The sequence below is a fragment of the Salvelinus namaycush genome, chromosome 5 (genome assembly GCF_016432855.1).
Source record: "Salvelinus namaycush isolate Seneca chromosome 5, SaNama_1.0, whole genome shotgun sequence".
Taxonomy (NCBI): Eukaryota; Metazoa; Chordata; class Actinopteri; order Salmoniformes; family Salmonidae; genus Salvelinus; species Salvelinus namaycush.
Genome location: NC_052311.1, coordinates 57,852,931 through 57,878,663, shown reverse-complemented (window position 1 = coordinate 57,878,663; position 25,733 = coordinate 57,852,931). Strand labels below are relative to the sequence as shown.

The 25,733-nt window shown below is 44.2% G+C and overlaps 1 protein-coding gene across 1 annotated transcript in view; it reads right to left on the bottom strand.

The window, feature by feature from the left end:
• LOC120047686 (glutamate receptor ionotropic, kainate 2-like) overlaps positions 1-25,733 on the bottom strand; it is a 218,341-nt gene that overhangs the window by 22,802 nt on the left and 169,806 nt on the right. The window contains exon 13 of the mRNA XM_038993236.1: positions 24,070-24,287. Within this exon, the coding sequence (XP_038849164.1) occupies positions 24,070-24,287 (218 nt within the window). The remainder of the gene's footprint in view (positions 1-24,069; positions 24,288-25,733) is intronic.

Genomic DNA, 25,733 nt, shown 5'->3' with positions numbered 1-25,733 from the left:
TTAGATTCAACCTGGGTGATTTGCGAAGTGCCTATCAGAATCTTTTGGAGTCACCCTTGACAAAATCAGGCGATTGAGCATGCAAACTACAGACTGCTGATAAGGCAGGGGCACTGGCTCTGAATACATGGACGGGGAGGCAGATAACCACATAGTTAGCTAACACTAACTCACACAGGATAGTACAGAGGTGGGCTTCCCTCAGAACCACCGGCGACTACAAAAGACCTGCACTGATCACACAAAGCTAATGAGATATTTGGAAGAAGACTAACAGCTATCGAGATCATTGAAGTTTGCCTGGGTCACAAATAGCTGTTAATTTGGAATTTATTAAATGAGAGATTATTTGCAGAGCTTATATTTGAAAAGTTGGTATATTTATATTTGTGAGAAAGTAACTTAAGTAGATATGAACTATAGGAGAGCATGGTCAGGATCACTGTCTATACTATAGGAGAGCATGGTGAGGATCACTGTCTATACTATAGGAGAGCATGGTGAGGATCACTGTCTATACTATAGGAGAGCATGGTGAGGATCACTGTCTATACTATAGGAGAGCATGGTGAGGATCACTGTCTATACTATAGGAGAGCATGGTGAGGATCACTGTCTATACTATAGGAGAGCATGGTGAGGATCACTGTCTATACTATAGGAGAGCATGGTGAGGATCACTGGTCTATACTATAGGAGAGCATGGTGAGGATCACTGTCTATACTATAGGAGAGCATGGTCGAGGATCACTGTCTATACTATAGGAGAGCATGGTGAGGATCACTGTCTATACTATAGGAGAGCATGGTGAGGATCACTGTCTATACTATAGGAGAGCATGGTGAGGATCACTGTCTATACTATAGGAGAGCATGGTCAGGATCACTGTCTATACTATAGGAGAGCATTGTCAGGATCACTGTCTATACTATAGGAGAGCATGATGAGGATCACTGTCTATACTATAGGAGAGCATGGTGAGGATCACTGTCTATACTATAGGAGAGCATGGTGAGGATCACTGTCTATACTATAGGAGAGCATGGTGAGGATCACTGTCTATACTATAGGAGAGCATTGTCAGGATCACTGTCTATACTATAGGAGAGCATGGTGAGGATCACTGTCTATACTATAGGAGAGCATGGTCAGGATCACTGTCTATACTATAGGAGAGCATGGTGAGGATCACTGTCTATACTATAGGAGAGCATGGTGAGGATCACTGTCTATACTATAGGAGAGCATTGTCAGGATCACTGTCTATACTATAGGAGAGCATGGTGAGGATCACTGTCTATACTATAGGAGAGCATGGTCAGGATCACTGTCTATACTATAGGAGAGCATGGTGAGGATCACTGTCTATACTATAGGAGAGCATTGTGAGGATCACTGTCTATACCAGGGGTGTCAAAGTCAAATGGACGGAGGGCCAAATAAAAAATTTAGCTACAAGCCGAGGGCCGGACTGTTCGAATGTTCATTGAAAAATTTTTAAATGACGCATATAGTCTAGTGAACCTAATTGAACCTACTGAAAACCTAACAAATATATTCCAATATGATCAGATAAATAAAGCAATATTTTCTTATGGCTCTGTCAGTAATCTTTAATTTTCAACAGACACAAAAGACAAATTTCCTTTATATAAAAATCCCCATAACATGAACATTAAATGAAAGAAACCGGTATTCAAGGCACCATCAGTAGCCTATATTTTCTATTTTAGCAAAAGTGGGCTAAATTTACTTCAAAGAAAAAAACAATAATAGCAATTTTCTATCATCCACTCAACTGAAATATTTTTAAAATATAATTGGATTGAAATACAATAAAATAAAGTGCAAAAATCTAGCCTTTTGTAGCCTTTGTTCCATGTCCATATTCTTGTTTTTGTCCGCGTGTTTCGTTTCATAATGTCGTCTCAGATTATACTCTTTCAGTACCGCCACACTTTCTCCACACAGAAGACACACAGGTTTTCCAGCTACCTCCGTGAACATATACTCCGACTCCCACCTTGTTTGAAACCCCCGGTTCTCAGTGTCCACCTTCCGTTTTGCCATTTTTGATGGGTATCTGAAAGTTAATTTTACTGTGATGCTGACGACTGCTGTGCCAATAAATATTGAAATGAAGCAGCCTACTGCTCGGTGCGTCACCGTTGCATTGTGGGAAATGTAGTATTGGTGCGTGTAAAAGATCTGCGGGCTGCCGGCTTGCTGCGGTCTGCGGGCCGGTTCTAATAATAAATCAAGATCATCCCAGGGGCCGTAAAAAACCTTCTCGCGGGCCGGATGTGGCCCGCGGGCCTTGACTCTGACATATACTGTCTATACTATAGTAGAGCATTTTCAGGATCACTGTCTATACTATAGGAGAATATGGTGAGGATCACTGTCTATACTATAGGAGAGCATTGTCAGGATCACTGTCTATACTATAGTAGAGCATTTTCAGGATCACTGTCTATACTATAGGAGAATATGGTGAGGATCACTGTCTATACTATAGGAGAGCATGGTGAGGATCACTGTCTATACTATAGGAGAGCATTGTCAGGATCACTGTCTATACTATAGTAGAGCATTTTCAGGATCACTGTCTATACTATAGGAGAATATGGTGAGGATCACTGTCTATACTATAGGAGAGCATGGTGAGGATCACTGTCTATACTATAGGAGAGCATGGTGAGGATCACTGTATATACTATAGGAGGGCATGGTCAGGATCACTGTCTATACTATAGGAGAGCATGGTCAGGATCACTGTCTATACTATAGGAGAGCATTTTCAGGATCACTGTCTATACTATAGGAGAGCATGGTCAGGATCACTGTCTATACTATAGGAGAGCATGGTCAGGATCACTGTCTATACTGCAGGAGAGCATGGTCAGGATCACTGTCTATACTATAGGAGAGCATGGTGAGGATCACTGTCTATACTACAGGAGAGCATGGTGAGGATCACTGTCTATACTATAGGAGAGCATGGTCAGGATCACTGTCTATACTATAGGAGAGCATGGTGAGGATCACTGTCTATACTATAGGAGAGCATGGTGAGGATCACTGTCTATACTATAGAAGAGCATGGTGAGGATCACTGTCTATACTATAGGACAGCATGGTCAGGATCACTGTCTATACTATAGGACAGCATGGTCAGGATCACTGTCTATACTATAGGAGAGCATGGTGAGGATCACTGTCTATACTATAGGAGAGCATGGTGAGGATCACTGTCTATACTATAGGAGAGCATGGTCAGGATCACTGTCTATACTACAGGAGAGCATGGTGAGGATCACTGTCTATACTATAGGAGAGCATGGTGAGGATCACTGTCTATACTATAGGAGAGCATTTTCAGGATCACTGTCTATACTATAGGAGAGCATGGTCAGGATCACTGTCTATACTATAGGAGAGCATGGTGAGGATCACTGTCTATACTATAGGAGAGCATGGTGAGGATCACTGTCTATACTATAGGAGAGCATGGTGAGGATCACTGTCTATACTATAGGAGAGAATGGTGAGGATCACTGTCTATACTATAGGAGAGCATGGTGAGGATCACTGTCTATACTATAGGAGAGCATGGTCAGGATCACTGTCTATACTATAGGAGAGCATGGTCAGGATCACTGTCTATACTATAGGAGATCATGGTGAGGATCACTGTCTATACAATAGGAGAACATGGTGAGGATCACTGTCTATACTATAGGAGAGCATGGTGAGGATCACTGTCTATACTATAGGAGAGCATGGTGAGGATCACTGTCTATACTATAGGAGAGCATGGTGAGGATCACTGTCTATACTATAGGAGAGCATGGTGAGGATCACTGTCTATACTATAGGAGAGCATGGTGAGGATCACTGTCTATACTATAGGAGAGCATGGTGAGGATCACTGTCTATACTATAGGAGATCATGGTGAGGATCACTGTCTATACTATAGGAGAGCATGGTGAGGATCACTGTCTATACTATAGGAGAGCATGGTGAGGATCACTGTCTATACTATAGGTGAGCATGGTGAGGATCACTGTCTATACTATAGGAGAGCATGGTGAGGATCACTGTCTATACTATAGGAGAGCATGGTGAGGATCACTTTCTATACTATAGGAGAATATGGTCAGGATCACAGTCTATACTATAGGAGAGCAAGGTGAGGATCACTTTCTATACTATAGGTGAGCATGGTGAGGATCACTGTCTATACTATAGGAGAGCATGGTGAGGATCACTGTCTATACTATAGGAGAGCATGGTGAGGATCACTTTCTATACTATAGGAGAATATGGTCAGGATCACTGTCTATACTATAGGAGAGCATGGTGAGGATCACTGTCTATACTATAGGAGAGCATGGTGAGGATCACTGTCTATACTATAGGAGAGCATGGTCAGGATCACTGTCTATACTATAGGAGAGAATGGTCAGGATCACTGTCTATACTATAGGAGAGCATGGTGAGGATCACTGTCTATACTATAGGAGAGAATGGTCAGGATCACTGTCTATACTATAGGAGAGCATGGTGAGGATCACTGTCTATACTATAGGAGAGCATGGTCAGGATCACTGTCTATACTATAGGAGAGAATGGTCAGGATCACTGTCTATACTATAGGAGAGAATGGTCAGGATCACTGTCTATACTATAGGAGAGCATGGTCAGGATCACTGTCTATACTATAGGAGAGAATGGTCAGGATCACTGTCTATACTATAGGAGAGCATGGTGAGGATCACTGTCTATACTATCGGAGAGCATCGTCAGGATCACTGTCTATACTATAGGAGAGCATGGTCAGGATCACTGTCTATACTATAGGAGGGCATGGTGAGGATCACTGTCTATACTATAGGAGAGCATGGTGAGGATCACTGTCTATACTATAGGAGAGTATGGTCAGGATCACTGTCTATACTATAGGAGAGCATGGTCAGGATCACTGTCTATACTATAGGAGGGCATGGTGAGGATCACTGTCTATACTATAGGAGAGCATGGTGAGGATCACTGTCTATACTATAGGAGAGTATGGTCAGGATCACTGTCTATACTATAGGAGAGCATGGTCAGGATCACTGTCTATACTATAGGAGGGCATGGTGAGGATCACTGTCTATACTATAGGAGAGCATGGTGGGGATCACTGTCTATACTATAGGAGAGCATGGTGAGGATCACTGTCTATACTATAGGAGAGCTTGGTCAGAACGACTGTCTATACTGTAGGATTGCTTGGTCAGAACGACTGTCTATACTGTAGGATAGCTTGATCAGAACGACTGTCTGTAGCGCATGATAGCTTGGTCAGAACGACTGTCTATACTGTAGGATAGATTGATCGGAACGACTGTCTGTAGTGTAGGATATCTTGTTCAGAACGACTGTCTATACTGTAAGATAGCTTGATCAGAACAACTGTCGTTACTGTAGGATAGCTTTATCAGAACGACTGTCTGTAGTGTAGGATAGCTTGGTCAGAACGACTGTCTGTAGTGTAGGATAGCTTGATCAGAACGACTGTCTGTTGTGTAGAATAGCTTGATCAGAACGACTGTCTGCAGTGTAGAATAGCTTGGTCAGAACGACTGTCTGTAGTGTAGGATAGCTTGGTCAGAACGACTGTCTGTAGTGTAGGATAGCTTGATCAGAACGACTGTCTGTAGTGTAGAATAGCTTGGTCAGAACGACTGCCCATACTGTAGGATAGCTTGGTCAGAACGACTGCCCATACTGTAGGATAGCTTGATCAGAACTATAGTCTGTACTGGAGGATAGCTTGATCAGAACGACTGTCTGTAATGTAGGATACCTTGATCAGAACGACTGTCGTTACTGTAGGATAGCTTGATCAGAACGACTGTCTGTAGTGTAGAATAGCTTGGTCAGAACGACTGCCCATACTGTAGGATAGCTTGGTCAGAACGACTGTCTGTAATGTAGGATACCTTGATCAGAACGACTGTCGTTACTGTAGGATAGCTTGATCAGAACGACTGTCTGTAGTGTAGAATAGCTTGGTCAGAACGACTGTCGTTACTGTAGGATAGCTTTATCAGAACGACTGTCTGTAGTGTAGAATAGCTTGGTCAGAACGACTGTCTGTAATGCAGGATACCTTGATCAGAACGACTGTCGTTACTGTAGGATAGCTTGATCAGAACGACTGTCTGTAGTGTAGAATAGCTTGGTCAGAACGACTGCCCATACTGTAGGATAGCTTGGTCAGAACGACTGCCCGTAATGCAGGATAGCTTGATCAGAACGACTGTCTGTAATGTAGGATACCTTGATCAGAACCACAGTCTGTACCGGAGGATAGCTTGGTTAGGATCACTGTCTGTACTGGAGGATAGCTTAGTTAGGATCACTGTCTGTACTGGAGGATAGCTTGGTCAGGATCACTGTCTGTACTGGAGGATAGCTTGGTCAGGATCACAGTCTGTACTGGAGGATAGCTTGGTCAGGATTACTGTCTAAACTGGAGGATAGCTTGGTCAGGATTACTGTCTGTACTGGAGGATCACTTGGTCAGGATCACAGTCTCTACTGGAGGATAGCTTGGTCAGGATTACTGTCTGTACTGGAGGATCACTTGGTCAGGATCACAGTCTCTACTGGAGGATATTTTGGTCGGGATCACTGTCTGTACTGGAGGATAGCTTGGTCAGGATCACAGTCTGTACCGGAGGATAGCTTGGTTAGGATCACTGTCTGTACTGGAGGATAGCTTAGTTAGGATCACTGTCTGTACTGGAGGATAGCTTGGTCAGGATCACTGTCTGTACTGGAGGATAGCTTGGTCAGGATCACTGTCTGTACTGGAGGATAGCTTGGTCAGGATCACAGTCTGTACTGAAGGATATTCTGGTCAGGATTACTGTCTGTACTGGAGGATAGCTTGGTCAGGATCACTGTCTGTACTGGAGGATAGCTTGGTCAGGATTACTGTCTGTACTGGAGGATATTTTGGTCAGGATTACTGTCTGTACTGGAGGATAGCTTGGTTAGGATCACTGTCTGTACTGGATGATATTTTGGTCAGGATCACTGTCTGTACTGGAGGATAGCTTGGTCAGGATCACAGTCTGTACTGGAGGATAGTTTGGTCAGGATTACTGTCTGTACTGGAGGATAGCTTGGTCAGGATTACTGTCTGTACTGGAGGATAGCTTGGTTAGGATCACTGTCTGTACTGGAGAATAGCTTGGTTAGGATCACTGTCTGTACTGGAGGATAGTTTGGTCAGGATCACTGTCTTTACTGGAGGATAGCTTGGTCAGGATCACAGTCTGTACTGGAGGATAGTTTGGTCAGGATCACAGTCACAGTCACAGTTCCAACTAAAGTACTGAAAGAGCTGCTTCCTGTGCTTGGCCCTCCTATGTTGAACATAATAAACGGCTCTCTAAACGGCTCTCTGTCCACCGAATGTGTACCAAACTCACTAAAAGTGGCAGTAATAAAGCCTCTCTTGAAAAAGCCAAACCATGACCCAGAAAATATAAAAAAACTATCGGCCTATATTGAATCTTCCATTCCTCTCAAACATTTTAGAAAAAGCTGTTGCGCTGCAACTCACTGCCTTCCTGAAGACAAACAATGTATACAAAATGCTTCAGTCTGGTTTCGACCCCATCATTGCACTGAGACTGCACTTGTGAAGGTGGTAAATTACCTTTTAATGGTGTCAGACCGAGGCTCTGCATCTGTCCTCATGCTCCTAGACCTTAGTGCTGCTTTTGATACCATCGATCAAATCAAATCAAAGTTTATTTGTCACGTGTGCCGAATACAACAGGTGTAGACCTTACAGTGAAAGGCTTACTTACAGGCTCTAACCAATAGTGCGGGAAAAAAAGGTGTGTGTGTGTGTGTGTGTGTGTGTGTGTGTGTGTGTGTGTGTGTGTGTGTGTGTGTGTGTGTGTGTGTGTGTGTGTGTGTGTGTGTGTGTGTGTGTGTGTGTGTGTGTGTGTGTGTGTGTGTAGGTAGGTAAAGAAATAAAACAGTAAAAATACATTTGAAAATAAGAGTAGCAAGGCTTTATACAGACACCGGTTAGTCAGGCTTATTGAGGTAGTATGTACATGTAGGTATGGTTAAAGTGACTATGTGTGACAGGTTAAAGGAAATACTAATAGCCTGTTATACATTAAAAAGTATTAGTAAATTCAAAGTATGTGAGGATCTTAAAACATCTAAGGTTAAGAAGATCATGCATTCAGTATTAGTTGATAGATTGATAACATTTATATAATTGTGTTAAAATCCGTCAAGCATACAAAGGGTACGAATTGTGAGAGGAATGTGTAAACGTTATGTTGATTACTTTGTGTTGTCGTGGGTAAAAGTGTTCATCTGTGATCTACTAAATGCTCTTAATCTAGCCTGAGATCGATTGCTCTGGTCTCCACTCAAGTTCACGGAGAATTCGCGGTCTTTTTCTCATTGCACTAAAAGTTCAATGAGTAAACATTCCGTATCACAATTGTGATTCTTTCCCCCCTTTTTCAGGTACGTTATTGATGATAAAAAAAGAGTAATTTAAATGTAATAACTCGCTAACATGTCAAGAGTGTTTAAGGTTTGTCTTAGTAACATATTGAGGAAGTTAGTTAAGTTTGCAGAGAGAAACATGAGCCCTGCTCGGTTGCAGCTAGCTTCGTACTACTAGGTACTGCTACGTAGCTGCCATTTGATGTCGATTGTGAATGAACATGTGCGTTGTTAATAAGATATTTTGCGGCGTTATTTGTGTAATGGTTTTTCAAACACTTTATTGCCTGTTGATAAATTGAGTTATGGTTTACTGAGTTAAAGCTTTGTGCTTGTCAGTTATATTGAAAATAGTATTTGTTTCAGTGATGTACAGTGTATACTGTTGTGACTTGAATAAGCCTTGTACCCTACAAAAATATCTATTTCCTGTAGATCTGTTATTCTGTAAAATGTGTTACTTATGTAAAATGATTGCACTAAAAGTTCAATGAGTAAACATTCCGTATCACAATTGTGATTCTTTCCCCCCTTTTTCATGGGTGTAACATACGCATATATGATGAACAGAGAGTAGCAGTAGCGTAAAAGGAGGGGTTGGCGGGAGGTGGGGCACAATGCAGATAGCCCAGTTAGCCAATGTGCGGGAGCACTGGTTGGTCGGGCCAATTGAGGTAGTATGTACATGGATGTATGGTTAAAGTGACTATGCATATATGATAAACAGAGAGTAGCAGCAGCGTAAAAGAGGGGTTGGGGGGGGGGGGGGGCACACAATGCAAATAGTCCGGGTAACCATTTGGTTACCTGTTCAGGAGTCTTATGGCTTGGGGGTAAAAACTGCTGAGAAGCCTTTTTGTCCTAGACTCGGCACTCCGGTACCGCTTGCCATGCGGTAGTAGAGAGAACAGTCTATGACTGGGGTGGCTGGGGTCTTAGAACATTTTTAGGGCCTTCCTCTGACACCGCCTGGTGTAGAGGTCCTGGATGGCAGGCAGATTTGCCACAGTGATGTATTGGGCTGTACGCACTACCCTCTGAAGTGCCTTGCGGTCAGAGGCCGAGCAATTGCCGTACCAGGCAGTGATGCAACCGGTCAGGATGCTCTCGATGTTGCAGCTGTAGAACCTTTTGAGGATCTCAGGACCCATGCCAAATCTTTTACGTTTCCTGAGGGGGAATAGGCTTTGTCGTGCCCTCTTCACGACTGTCTTGGTGTGTTTGGACCATTCTAGTTTGTTGGTGATGTGGACACCAAGGAATTTTAAGCTCTCAACCTGCTCCACCACAGCCCCGTCAATGAGAATGGGGACGTGCTCGGTGCTCCTTTTCCTGTAGTCCACAATCATCTCCTTGGTCTTGGTTACGTTGAGGGATAGGTTGTTATTCTGGCACCACCCGGCCAGGTCTCTTACCTCCTCCCTATAGGCTGTCTCGTTGTTGTCGGTGATCAGGCCTACCGCTGTTGTGTCGTCTGCAAACTTAATGATGGTGTTGGACTCGTGCCTGGCCATGCAGTCGTGGGTGAACAGGGAGTACAGGAGTGGACTGAGCACGCACCCCTGGGGAGCTCCAGTGTTAAAGATCAGTATGACAGATGTGTTGCTACCTACCCTCACCACCTGGGGGCGACCCGTCAGGAAGTCCAGGATCCAGTTGCAGAGGGAGGTGTTTAGTCCCAGGTTCCTTAGCTTAGTTATTTATTTATTTATGATGAGCTTTGAGGGTACTATGGTGTTGAACGCTGAGCTGTAGTCAATGAATAGCATTCTCACATAGGTGTTCCACCACATTCTTTTGGAGAGATTGGAAACCCAAATTGGTCTACACGGACAAGTTCTGGCCTGGTTTAGATCTTATCTGTCGGAAAGATATCAGTTTGTCTCTGTGAATGGTTTGTCCTCTGACAAATCAACTGTACATGTCGGTGTTCCTCAAGGTTCCATTTTAGGACCACTATTGTTTTCACTATATATTTTACCTCTTGGGGATGTCATTCGAAAACAAAATGTTAACTTTCACTGCTATACGGATGACACACAGCTGTACATTTCAATGAAACATGGTGAAGCCCCAAAATTGCCCTCGCTAGAAGCCTGTGTTTCAGACATAAGGAAGTGGATGGCTGCAAACTTTCTCTGACAAAACAGAGATGCTTGTTCTAGATGCTTGTTCAAACTCGGACAAAACAGAGATGCTTGTTCTAGGTCCCAAGAAACAAAGAGATCTTCTGTTGAATCTGACAATTAATCTTGATGGTTGTACAGTCGTCTCAAATTAAACTGTGAAGGACCTCTGCGTTACTCTGGACCCTGATCTCTCTTTTGACGAACATATCAGGACTGTTTCAAGGACAGCTTTTTTTCCATCTACGTAACATTACAAAAATCAGAAACTTTCTGTCCAAAAATTACGCAGAAAAATTAATCCATGCTTTTGTTACTTCTAGGTTAGACTACTGCAATGCTCTACTTTCCGGCTACCCGGATAAAGCACTAAATAAACTTCAGTTAGTGCTAAATACGGCTGCTAGAATCCTGACTAGAACCAAAAAATGTGATCATATTATTCCAGTGCTAGCCACCCTACACTGGCTTCCTGTTAAGGCAAGGGCTGATTTCAAGGTTAACCCTAACCCTAACCCTAACCCCCCCTTGGGTTGTGCCGTGGCGGAGATCTTTGTGGGCTATACTCGGCCTTGTCTCAGGATGGTAAGTTGGTGGTTGAAGATATCCCTCTAGGCGTGTGGGGGCTGTGCGTTGACAAAGTGGGTGGGGTTATATCCTGCCTGTTTGGCCCTGTCCGGGGGTATCATCGGATGGGGCCACAGTGTCTCCTGACCCCTCCTGTCTCAGCCTCCAGTATTTATGCTGCAGTAGTTTATGTGTCGGGGGGCTAGGGTCAGTCTGTTATATCTGGAGTACTTCTCCTGTCTTATCCGGTGTCCTGTGTGAATTTAAGTGTGCTCTCTCTATTTCTCTCTTTCTATCTTTCTTTCTTTCTTTCTCTCTCTCGGAGGACCTGAGCCCTAGGACCATGCCTCAGGACTACCTGGCATGATGACTCCTTGCTGTCCCCAGTCCACCTGGCCGTGCTGCTGCTCCAGTTTCAACTGTTCTGCCTGCGGCTATGGAACCCTGACCTGTTCACCGGACGTGCTACCTGTCCCAGACCTGCTGTTTTCAACTCTCTAGAGACAGCAGGAGCGGTAGAGATACTCTCAATTATCAGCTATGAAATGCCAACTGACATTTACTCCTGAGGTGCTGACTTTTTGCACCCTCGACAACTACTGTGATTATTATTATTTGACCATGCTGGTCATTTATGAACATTTGAACATCTTGGCCATGTTCTGTTATAATCTCCTCCCGGCACAGCCAGAAGAGGACTGGCCACCCCTCATAGCCTGGTTCCTCTCTAGGTTTCTTTCTAGGTTTTGGCCTTTCTAGGGAGTTTATCCTAGCCACCGTGCTTCTACACCTGCATTGCTTGCTGTTTGGGATTTTAGGCTGGGTTTCTGTACAGCACTTTGAGATATCAGCTGATGTAAGAAGGGCTATATACATTTGATTTGATTTGATTTGTACTGGAGGATAGCTTGGTCAGGATCACAGTCTGTATTGTAGGATAGCTTAGTACAGTACAGTCTGTACTGGAGGATAGCTTAGTACAGTACAGCCTGCATTGTAGGATAGCTTAGTTCAGTACAGTCTGCATTGTAGGATAGCTTAGTTCAGTACTGCCTGTATTGTAGGATAGCTTAGTTCAGTACAGCCTGCATTGTAGGATAGCTTAGTACAGTACTGTCTGTATTGTAGGATAGCTTAGTACAGTACAGTCTGTATTGTAGGATAGCTTAGTTCAGTACAGCCTGCATTGTAGGATAGCTTAGTACAGTACAGTCTGTATTGTAGGATAGCTTAGTTCAGTACAGCCTGCATTGTAGGATAGCTTAGTTCAGTACTGTCTGTATTGTAGGATAGCTTAGTACAGTACAGTCTGTATTGTAGGATAGCTTAGTACAGTACAGTCTGTATTGTAGGATAGCTTGGTTCAGTACTGCCTGTATTGTAGGATAGCTTAGTACAGTACAGTCTGTATTGTAGGATAGCTTAGTTCAGTACAGCCTGTATTGTAGGATAGCTTAGTACAGTACAGCCTGCATTGTAGGATAGCTTAGTTCAGTACAGCCTGTATTGTAGGATAGCTTAGTACAGTACAGTCTGTATTGTAGGATAGCTTAGTACAGTACAGTCTGTATTGTAGGATAGCTTAGTACAGTACTGTCTGTATTGTAGGATAGCTTAGTACAGTACAGTCTGTATTGTAGGATAGCTTAGTACAGTACTGTCTGTATTGTAGGATAGCTTAGTACAGTACAGCCTGCATTGTAAGATAGCTTAGTACAGTACTGTCTGTATTGTAGGATAGCTTAGTACAGTACTGTCTGTATTGTAGGATAGCTTAGTTCAGTACAGCCTGCATTGTAGGATAGCTTAGTACAGTACTGTCTGTATTGTAGGATAGCTTAGTACAGTACAGTCTGTATTGTAGGATAACTTAGTTCAGTACAGCCTGCATTGTAGGATAGCTTAGTACAGTACTGTCTGTATTGTAGGATAGCTTAGTACAGTACAGTCTGTATTGTAGGATAGCTTGGTTCAGTACTGTCTGTATTGTAGGATAGCTTAGTTCAGTACAGCCTGTATTGTAGGATAGCTTGGTTCAGTACTGTCTGTATTGTAGGATAGCTTAGTACAGTACAGCCTGTATTGTAGGATAGCTTAGTTCAGTACTGCCTGTATTGTAGGATAGCTTAGTACAGTACAGCCTGTATTGTAGGATAGCTTGGTTCAGTACTGCCTGTATTGTAGGATAGCTTAGTTCAGTACTGCCTGTATTGTAGGATAGCTTAGTACAGTACAGCCTGTATTGTAGGATAGCTTGGTTCAGTACTGCCTGTATTGTAGGATAGCTTGGTTCAGTACTGTCTGTATTGTAGGATAGCTTAGTTCAGTACTGTCTGTATTGTAGGATAGCTTAGTACAGTACAGCCTGCATTGTAGGATAGCTTAGTACAGTACTGTCTGTATTGTAGGATAGCTTAGTTCAGTACTGTCTGTATTGTAGGATAGCTTAGTACAGTACAGTCTGTATTGTAGGATAGCTTAGTACAGTACTGTCTGTATTGTAGGATAGCTTAGTACAGTCTGTATTGTAGGATAGCTTAGTACAGTACAGCCTGCATTGTAGGATAGCTTAGTACAGTACTGTCTGTATTGTAGGATAGCTTAGTTCAGTACTGTCTGTATTGTAGGATAGCTTAGTACAGTACAGCCTGCATTGTAGGATAGCTTAGTACAGTACAGCCTGCATTGTAGGATAGCTTAGTACAGTACAGTCTGTATTGTAGGATAGCTTAGTACAGTACAGCCTGCATTGTAGGATAGCTTAGTTCAGTACTGCCTGCATTGTAGGATAGCTTAGTTCAGTACTGCCTGTATTGTAGGATAGCTTAGTTCAGTACAGCCTGCATTGTAGGATAGCTTAGTACAGTACAGTCTGTATTGTAGGATAGCTTAGTACAGTACAGCCTGTACTGGAGGATAGCTTAGTTCAGTACTGTCTGTATTGTAGGATAGCTTAGTACAGTACAGTCTGTATTGTAGGATAGCTTAGTACAGTACAGCCTGCATTGTAGGATAGCTTAGTTCAGTACTGTCTGTATTGTAGGATAGCTTGGTTCAGTACTGCCTGTATTGTAGGATAGCTTAGTTCAGTACTGTCTGTATTGTAGGATAGCTTAGTACAGTACAGCCTGCATTGTAGGATAGCTTAGTTCAGTACTGCCTGTATTGTAGGATAGCTTGGTTCAGTACAGCCTGTATTGTAGGATAGCTTGGTTCAGTACTGTCTGTACTGTAGGATAGCTTGGTTCAGTACTGTCTGTATTGTAGGATAGCTTAGTTCAGTACTGCCTGTATTGTAGGATAGCTTGGTTCAGTACTGTCTGTATTGTAGGATAGCTTAGTTCAGTACTGTCTGTATTGTAGGATAGCTTAGTACAGTACAGCCTGTATTGTAGGATAGCTTGGTTCAGTACTGTCTGTATTGTAGGATAGCTTAGTACAGTACAGCCTGTATTGTAGGATAGCTTAGTTCAGTACTGCCTGTATTGTAGGATAGCTTAGTACAGTACAGCCTGTATTGTAGGATAGCTTGGTTCAGTACTGCCTGTATTGTAGGATAGCTTAGTTCAGTACTGCCTGTATTGTAGGATAGCTTAGTACAGTACAGCCTGTATTGTAGGATAGCTTGGTTCAGTACTGCCTGTATTGTAGGATAGCTTGGTTCAGTACTGTCTGTATTGTAGGATAGCTTAGTTCAGTACTGCCTGTATTGTAGGATAGCTTAGTACAGTACAGCCTGTATTGTAGGATAGCTTAGTACAGTACAGCCTGCATTGTAGGATAGCTTAGTACAGTACAGCCTGCATTGTAGGATAGCTTAGTACAGTACTGCGTGTATTGTAGGATAGCTTAGTACAGTACTGCCTGCATTGTAGGATATCTTAGTACAGTACAGTCTGTACTGGAGGATAGCTTAGTTCAGGACTGTCTGTATTGTAGGATAGCTTGGTTCAGTACAGCCTGTATTGTAGGATAGCTTGGTTCAGTACTGTCTGTACTGTAGGATAGCTTGGTTCAGTACTGTCTGTATTGTAGGATAGCTTAGTTCAGTACTGCCTGTATTGTAGGATAGCTTAGTACAGTACTGTCTGTACTATAGTACCAATAAACTCACTGCTGACTACTGGAGAGTCCTGAAGGGCTCAGCGACAATCGTCCTCAACATCAATACTCTGAGATTTTTTGATGAAACAGAAAAATAGATAGAATGGAGAGAGAAAGAGTGAGAGAAAAAATTATAACTGATACTTTTTATGAAAGAGAAAGAAAGTGAAAGAAATAAAAAAAAATTGAGAGAGGGGAAGAGAGAGAGCAAGGGAAGGAGAGAGAGAAATATGCAGAGAGGAGGCAAGGTTAGAGGAATGGGAGAGCTGGACATAGATTTAATCTAATACTGCAATACCTCCACACAACAAATTTCAAAAACCGATGACGCCAGTATCAGGGTTGTTAAATAGAGAGAGATTGAAAAAAGAGAGACGGTTCCACAAACAGAGGGGCAAAAAGCATTGAAGGGCAGAGGGAGTTCAGGTAAGACTGGCTGTGCTTTGCTCAGCAACAAAACCCACTGCAGATGGGTTAGATGTCTGCATGGAGCGGAGAGGCTAGTGAACGGGTAGAGCCTAAAATACACACACACACACACACACACACACACACACACACACACACACACACACACACACACACACACACACACATACACATACACATACACATACACATACACATACACATACACATACACATACACACACAAACTAGCCAGGAGAGGAGCCACAGAACCCAATCTGCCTCTCTGCTAGCTAAATCACAATGCTTTTGATGTGATGGGGCTGGCTGGGACGTATGTGACAGATACCAGGATGCTTCAAAGCAAAGATGAACTGTACTATGGAGGCAACAAACACAAAAGAGAAGAGGGATGTGTCTCATCTCAGTCAGGGTTCTGGGAGTTGTGGGCTAGCATAACCCAGAGAGCCAGGCCATCCTGACAGGCAGTGGTTAGACTGAAGCCTAGATAGGGCATCACCCTCTGGACTGGAGGCAAGTATCAGAGACTACATTTAAACCAGAGGAAAACAGTGTGAAGTAGAGGCTTAATCATCCAACTCTAGTCTTTTTTTACACATTCCAAACACTCTTAGAAAAAAAAGTGCGCTATCAAGAGCCTAAAATGGTTATTTGGCTGTCCCCATAGGAGAACCCTTCGAAGAACCCTTTTTTGGTTCCAGGTAGAACCTTTTTGGTTCCATGTAGAACCCTCTGTGGAATGGGTTCTATATGGAACTCAAAAGGGTTCTACCTGGAACCAAAATGTTCTACATGGAACCAAAAAGGGTTGTCCCTGGAATCAAAAAGTGTTGTGCAAGAAGAAGCATGGGAGAAGAAAGTCTGACAGGAAATCAACCTGGGTTCAAATGAGCTGAATTGTGAGGATAGATTGTGGAAGGTGAATTACAGTATAATTGTTGTGATGATACAGTAGGGGAATTCTGCTGAACTGAAGGAATGTAGCAACATACTATACAGCACAGGCCTGTGGGGTTGAGGAGCGTGAACAACACCCACCCTCCTCCTCCTCCTCTTTCCCTTCTATTCCTCTTTTCTTCCTACTGTCTTCCCCTGATGTTCCCTCATTCTCCCTCTCCTCTCTCATCTCCTCCTGCAGGTATCACTCTCATCACCTCAATAAGCCCTGTCTGCTTTTCTCTTTAAATCATTATTCTGGTGATGCCACACTCTCCGCATTGACAGCCGTCTCACAGCTAATGCAGAACAACTCAGCCCCATAACCAGGGGCAATCATGCTCCTCATCGCCGTGGCGACGCCAGGGGCCTACTTCCTTGCTGAGGTGCTAGGATTCCACCGGCGTAGGGATTACATAAGTGAGGTGAAATAATAGCATTGCCAGGGTCCTTAATAGGACGTGATATGTTAGGTAATAAGAGATACACAGTGGTGTGTGCTTTTTGAATAATTCAGTGTTATTGTAAAGGGAGTCTGTCGAGGATGGATAGAATTGAGTGGCTGGAAAAGGAGAAAAGAGGAGGGAGAGATGTGTATTTCAGACACTTCAGAGAGTTACCCTATGCTGGCATTTTCATAATCAGCCACCATTAGCCATGTATTTTTCCAGAACAAATCTGAGTCAATAATTACTCAAACGGCAGGGATGACATTTTTTTCCTGTTGTTGAAAAGTAATAAGGACTCACATGCGTGTACCGATAGGACGCATGGAGAGATAGCAGCTCCGTTTTGTACCGTCAAAACCGTGAATATATGCCAGACAACTATGTAGAAGCCAGACAATTAAATTAAGTTTCTAAAATCGTTAGATCAATATATCCACAAGCAGAGAGAGAGCGGTAAGTTCTACACAACAGCGAACCAATCTGTGAGTAAAGCGACGCAGAGACTCAAACCCAACAAGCCATGGCTTCCCTTCGAGTAAAAGACAAAGAACAACATGGAGATGCAAATGTGAGCAACAAACAGCTGAAGGATATCCAGGAAAACATAGCTAAAATGCTCTAAATGCTCACCAAAACAAACAAACTGTTACAATCTGTTGTTTAAAACGCAGATTTGCTTGAAACGAAAGTAGAGTCTATCGTGTCAGGGCGGCCACGTGGACGAACAAGACAACAAAATTGGCCTTCTGGAAACAAAGGTGCAAACTTTAGAAGATGAACTGGATCAGCTAGAAAACAGATTGTGACAAAATAATATGAGAATATTGTCCCTACCGGAAGATTTGGAAAAAGGAGACATTTCCATCTACGCGATCAAAGCTGATATCGGAGGAGCCGTGACTGTATCATCGGAGGATCTGGAGCATTGCCATCGGATCTACCGATTTCCAAACTGCCTCTGGAAGCAACGTCAGCACAAGAAGTGTTCGTCGGGAGCTTCAAGAAATGGGTTTCCGTGGCCGAGCAGCTGCACACAAGCCTAAGATCACCATGCGCAATGCCAAGCGTCAGCTGGAGTGGTGTAAAGCTCGCCGCCATTGAAACAGTGGAAACTTATTCTCTGGAGTGATGAATCACGCTTAACCATCTGGCAGTACGACAGACAAATCTACAGTAGGTTTGGCGGATGCCAGGAGAACGCTACCTGTCTCAATGCATACAGTAGTGCTAACTGTAAAGTTTGGTGCAGGGGGAATAATGGTCTGGGGCTGTTTTTCATGGTTCGAGAGAGGCCCTTAGGTCCAGTGAAGGGAAATCTTAAAGCCACAGCATACAATGACATTCATCTAACTTTGTGGCAACAGTTTGGGTTAGGCCCTTTCCTGTTTCAGCATGACAATGCCCCCGTGCACAAAACAAGGTCCATTCAGAAATGGTTTGTCGAGATTGGTGTGGAAGAACTTGACTGGCCTGCACAGAGCCCTGACCTCAACCCCATCAAACAACTTTGTGATGAATTGGAACGCAGTCTGCGAACCAGGCCTAATTGCCCAACATCAGTGCTCGACCTCACTAATGCTCTTGTGGCTCTTGTCCCCGCAGCCATGTTACAACATCTAGTGGAAAGCCTTCCCAGAAGAGTGGAGGCTGTTATAGCAGCAAAGGGGACCAACAAAAACATTAATGGCCATGATTTTGGAATGAGATGTTCGACAAGCAGGTGTCCACATATTTTTGGTCATGTAGTGTACCTGGTTAATATTGAAAACTCAATGCCCCCTTTGAAAGGATATAAAATGAACGTGCAAAAAAACTAAATGGCAATCCATTAGAACTGAACCACAAAAAATATGAAAACTTAGGATGCCTAATAAGTGAAAACAAATTACAAATATGCAAAGATTTAAGAACTTTATTCCACTACTCAACAGTATGAAAGCAGATCTAATTAAATGGGATAATCTTCACATAAATGTTACAGGCACCGCTGCCAAAGCGTTTTTCGGTAATACCAATTACTCCACCGAAGACATTCTTTAAAAAAAGTATACATGGTCATAAAAATACTTTATATGGGCAAATACATTCATAGAATAAAAAGGAAAGTTTTACATCTTCTTAAGTCTGATGGTGGTTTTAACCTTCCAGACTTGGAATTGTATTAACTCGCTACCCAAGGCTTTTACTTGTGACATATAGTTAAATGCACTAAAGAGGAACAGTGGGTACATATTGAAGATGCTTGTGCTCATCCCCAAAATTGTTTTACGTGTCTATTTTCAAAGGATAAAGCTAAGAACATCAACAACTTCATAGTTAAGAATGCTAAAACAACATGGAAGAAAATGAAACATATTTTAGAAGAACCAATACCACTTACCAAAAACACAACTTTATCCTTGGATAGTTTTTCAGAATTCACTGATAAATTGTTCCACATGGAAAACTAAAGGCAAAGAAACTGTAAATGACTTGGTAACAGGAAATAAATGTATTTCCATGACAGAATTAAAAAGTCATTTTGGACTGACCAATGTAGTTTCAAATCCATGCAAGTTAAAAGTTACATATCACAACATGTCCATGTTAAATCTTTTGGACAGCAGAGCAACCTTGAAGGATTCTTTGAGCCAGAACATGATGTTCATAATGATAGAGAAGACAACACCTTGCAGGGAACATATCCAACTGACAATCTCTTAGAAAAAAAGATTAACTATTGGAACAAAGAACTGATGTTAGCATAAGATGGAGGGAAAGTTGGAGCATAACTAACAAAATTACAGTTAACAAAAATGTATGCTAAATTCAGTATAAACTAATGTATAGAATTTAAGAGAGAAAATTCACACAAGCACAACGGCCGAGTCATGTATTAAGTGTAAAACTAATAATGACTCAATAATGTAGTTGATGGAGATGGGGGTGTGTGCTAGTGGGTCTGGGTAGGGGTGATGTAGTTGATGGAGATGGGGGTGCTAGTGGGTCTGGGTAGGGGTGATGTAGTTGATGGAGATGGGGATGTGTGCTAGTGGGCCTGGGTAGGGGTGATGTAGTTGATAGAGATAAGGGGGTGTGCTAGTGGGTCTGGGTAGGGGTGATGTAGTTGATGGAGATGGGGATGTGTGCTAATGGGTCTGGGTAGGGGTGATGTAGTTGATGGAGATGGGGGGTGTGTGCTAGTGGGTCTGGGTAGGGGTGATGCAGTTGATGGAGATGGGGGTGTGTGCTAGTGGGTCTGGGTAGGGGTGATGTAGTTGATGGAGATGGGGGGTGTGCTAGTGGGTCTGGGTAGGGGTGATGTAGTTGATGGAGATGGGGATGTGTGCTAGTGGGTCTGGGTAGGGGTGATGTAGTTGATGAAGATGGGGATGTGTGCTAGTGGGTCTGGGTAGGGGTGATGTAGTTGATGGAGATGGGGGGTGTGTGCTAGTGGGTCTGGGTAGGGGTGATGTAGTTGATGGAGATGGGGGGGGTGTGCTAGTGGGTCTGGGTAGGGGTGATGTAGTTGATGGAGATGGGGGTGTGTGCTAGTGGGTCTGGGTAGGGGTGATGTAGTTGATGGAGATGGGGGGTGTGTGCTAGTGGGTCTGGGTAGGGGTGATGTAGTTGATGGAGATGGGGGGGTGTGCTAGTGGGTCTGGGTAGGGGTGATGTAGTTGATGGAGATGGGGGTGTGTGCTAGTGGGTCTGGGTAGGGGTGATGCAGTTGATGGAGATGGGGGGGGTGTGCTAGTGGGTCTGGGTAGGGGTGATGCAGTTGATGGAGATGGGGGGTGTGTGCTAGTGGGTCTGGGTAGGGGTGATGTAGTTGATGGAGATGGGGGGTGTGTGCTAGTGGGTCTGGGTAGGGGTGATGCAGTTGATGGAGATGGGGGGGTGTGCTAGTGGGTCTGGGTAGGGGTGATGCAGTTGATGGAGATGGGGGGTGTGTGCTAGTGGGTCTGGGTAGGGGTGATGTAGTTGATGGAGATGGGGGTGTGTGCTAGTGGGTCTGGGTAGGGGTGATGTAGTTGATGGAGATGGGGATGTGTGCTAGTGGGTCTGGGTAGGGGTGATGTAGTTGATGGAGATGGGGGGGTGTGCTAGTGGGTCTGGGTAGGGGTGATGTAGTTGATGGAGATGGGGGGGTGTGCTAGTGGGTCTGGGTAGGGGTGATGTAGTTGATGGAGATGGGGGGTGTGTGCTAGTGGGTCTGGGTAGGGGTGATGTAGTTGATGGAGATGGGGGTGTGTGCTAGTGGGTCTGGGTAGGGGTGATGTAGTTGATGGAGATGGGGGGTGTGTGCTAGTGGGTCTGGGTAGGGGTGATGTAGTTGATGGAGATGGGGGTGTGTGCTAGTGGGTCTGGGTAGGGGTGATGCAGTTGATGGAGATGGGGGGTGTGTGCTAGTGGGTCTGGGTAGGGGTGATGTAGTTGATGGAGATGGGGGTGTGTGCTAGTGGGTCTGGGTAGGGGTGATGTAGTTGATGGAGATGGGGGGTGTGTGCTAGTGGGTCTGGGTAGGGGTGATGTAGTTGATGGAGATGGGGATGTGTGCTAGTGGGTCTGGGTAGGGGTGATGTAGTTGATGGAGATGGGGGGGTGTGCTAGTGGGTCTGGGTAGGGGTGATGTAGTTGATGGAGATGGGGGGGGTGCTAGTGGGTCTGGGTAGGGGTGATGTAGTTGATGGAGATGGGGGGTGTGTGCTAGTGGGTCTGGGTAGGGGTGATGTAGTTGATGGAGATGGGGGTGTGTGCTAGTGGGTCTGGGTAGGGGTGATGTAGTTGATGTAGTTGATGGAGATGGGGGGTGTGTGCTAGTGGGTCTGGGTAGGGGTGATGTAGTTGATGGAGATGGGGGGGTGTGCTAGTGGGTCTGGGTAGGGGTGATGTAGTTGATGGAGATGGGGGGGGGGTGTGCTAGTGGGTCTGGGTAGGGGTGATGTAGTTGATGGAGATGGGGGTGTGTGCTAGTGGGTCTGGGTAGGGGTGTTGTAGTTGATGTTTGTATTATGTTGTCGTTTGTATGTGTATGTTTTGTATTGTTGATAAAAGAAAAGAAAATCTTTAAAAATATATTTTTAAAAAGTAATAAGGACATCCGATGCCTGTCTGAATGTCTACAGTACGGAAAACAACGCTGAATTGATGAGGACTCTCAATCATTTTGGTCAAAACATCCATCCATCCATCCATCAGTAACCTCGGTCTAGGAAGGGACAATAGAACCATGTCTTTCAGAGAAATGGTACTTCAGTTGGATCCTCTATACCTGTGGATTGAATCCTTCTGATGACCTTGTTGGCAACAAACAAAAATGATTCAAGCAAACCAAAGTATTGTTCAAATCAAATCAAATTGAATTGTTCACATGCGCCGAATACAACAGGTGTACACCTTATTGTAAAATGCTTACTGTTGTATTTGGCGCATGTGACAAATACAATTTGATTTGATTTGAACAATACTTTGCTTTATTTAATCCTTTTTTAATTACATTTTTCTTTGTAATTGTTGCAATGGGATGTCAGCATAAGTAACATTCTTCACCAGAACAGACTGTATGTGCTCCCTCATGCCAACTGTTGTTTTCAGTCATTTGTTTATGGAATGGTAAAAATACTATTTAAAGCGTTGCTATCACCGTGCCATATTAGCTACAGTAATGAATTGGTGTGTGCGTATGTGTGTGTGTTTGCGTGCACACATATGTGTATATCTGTTAAAAAGAGAGAGAGAGAGTATGCATGTGTTTTCATGTGTATGTGTCTTTTGAGAATGTGTTCACACACCACACACACAGAGCTGATAAAAATGAAGTGTGAAAATAAAGAAACACCAGAAGCCATAAAGATCCATTGCAGCAGTCTGAGAGAGACAGATTTTCCCTCCATCTGGCATAGAGCTGTCCGTGCATCGCGGCGGTGGGGATACGATACGAGAGACAAACAGTGCAGAATAATCAGAGAGACACAGCAGGGAGATCTTGTGAGAATACTGTAGAATACCCTAAAACACTGCTGGCTTAATAAGATACCCTTGATACGCTGCAGTGATTCCACATGATCAACCACTGAGGGGATTGGAGAGGAGAGGAGAGGAGAGGAGAGGAGAGGAGAGGAGAGGAGAGGAGAGGAGAGGAGAGGAGAGGAGAGGAGAGGAGAGGAGAGGAGAGGAGAGGAGAGGAGAGAATGAACACATAGAAAGGCTATACTTTATTATAAACCAGGTGGTTTGAGTCCTGAATGCTGATTGGCTGAAAGCCGTGGTATATCAGACAGTACACCACGGGCATGACAAAACATTTATTTTTACTGTTATAATTACGTTGGTAAATAGTTTATATTAGCAATAAGGATGTGCGATATATGGCTAATATACCACGACTAAGGGCTGTATCCAGGCACCAAGCACTCCGCATAGCATCCTGTTAAGAACAGCCCTTAGCCATGGTATATTGGCCATATACCATACCTCCTCGGTCCTTGTTGCTGCAGCCAATTTCACAGGCAGCACAAAATACAGCTGTAACCCAGCTAATGGTTATATGTTCAAATCTTTATTCCGGAACACTCCATTCTATTGTCATGGGAATTTCTAGCTGTCACAGATTTACTTTGGACTTAATAACAGCTATTTATGGCTTTACAGTTGAACTAGAGTTCTGCAGATTCATCTGAGCTCTTCGACATTTTATTTACCAATTTATTTGTCTTTTTCCTTACATGTCATTACATCTGAAATGCATTTACAATTGCCTCCAAGTATTCTCTAACCATGTGTCCTTTAGTGGTGCAACACCGTATGATTTGGTCGACTGATTGATGTATCCTCGTACAGTAGATGCACAAATACATGGTGATTGCTTGATGGACTGGCTGATAGATGAATAGACTGATAGATGGACAGTATGGTTCCATGCCCTATGTGACCCACCTTGAAGAAGGTCATGGTGGATCCCTCCTCCACCACTCCATACTCTATCCTGGTCTGCTTGGCCAGGTCGTCAGCTGAGTCGATGGGCGACTCCATCCTCTCCACAGTGAGGAAGGCAGCCAGGTTGGCCGTGTAGGAGGAGATGATTATCAGGGTGAAGAACCACCAGATGCCTCCTACGATCCTGGTGGACAGGGCTTTGGGCATTAACTCAGAGCCTGGTCGGGGACGAGAGGAGAGGAGCAGAGAGAGGGGTCAGCCCCGGCAGGGTCCTGGAGCCAAGAGGAGAGACCCAGCAACAACCACCAGAGGACCAGCCAGAGGACCAGGGCCAGCCCAGACCTCGGCATCCCGCCGGGTCACAGACAACACGCACATGCACACACACTCGACGCAGGCACACACGCACATACACACGCACACACCCCCTGGGCATCTAGGGCGGCAGTGCATGTTTGAGCCTGTGATGCGCATCCGGCCACATGGTGGCAGTTTGAATCAGGCTTTTACTGTGTGCTCTGGCTGCATATTATTTTAGCATTCACTCACACTGGAGCAAACTGTTGACACATCAAAGCTTCTCTTCTTTTGAGGTGCTTCATCTGAAATCACATCTGACTCAAAATGTCAGCATGTAGATGGTTAGTTTCCAGGCTATATGCTATTCAGAACTTTTGCCTCTTAGTGTGTTCTTGAGGAGGGGCCTGTGTGAGTGGGTGGAGTGAGGTCTTCCTCTTGGGGCGTTGATTGAGGTCTGACTGGGCAGCGAGAAGATCATTCTCCTCAAGTAGTTCAAGGCAATTTAAAGCTGCGATCTCGCACATTCACTCTAAGGCAATGAACTGTGTGAAAGATAGGAGGATAAGAACTCCACTTCTCTCCTTAGGTGAGACTCAATCTCCCACTCATCTCACTCTGCCTCTGCAGTGCCTCTTATAACTTTCTCCCAGTCCGGGCAGTGAGCCGTCACTCAGGGAGAAATATAGTGAGAGAGCAGAGACCTGACAGCCTCGTCCAGTAACATCTGAATTCATGCCCAAAGCCCTGTCCACCAGAGAGAGAGAGAGAGAGATAGAGAGAGAAAGAGAAAGAGAGAGAGAGAGAGAGAGATAGAGAGAGAGAGAAAGAGCGAGAGCGAGAGAGAGAGAGCACTGTGGAGGGGAACAAAGAGAGACACACTGCAGTCAACCCGCTCCGCACATCCACCCTCACATCCTCTCACCCCCCACTCTCACATGTCTCTTCCCATATCTCCTCTCACTCCCTGATTCTCCTCACTCCCACCACCACGCCCCCCACCAGCCAGGCACACAGTGTAACATGATTCAACAGCCACACCATCATTACCCAGGATGCCTTGCAGCCCACACTGCTCATTGGTCAAAGCACTCAAATTAGGAAAAAAAGACAAACGATATGAAAACAATCTCAGAAAAGACACAGTAGCAAGACACATGACATGACCAGGAAAAACAGAGACAGCTTTGTGTTCAGTGGAACAACACTGTATACCAGCTCAGAGACCTTACCCCGTTGAGGCCAATCAATACTATGTGACATACCGACCGACCGCCCGGGAGTGGAGCGCGTCAGAGCCAAAGCAACTGAATCTGGTTGGGGCTGACTGTCATGTACCCAAGGTAACGTCATGTCCAAACTGCACA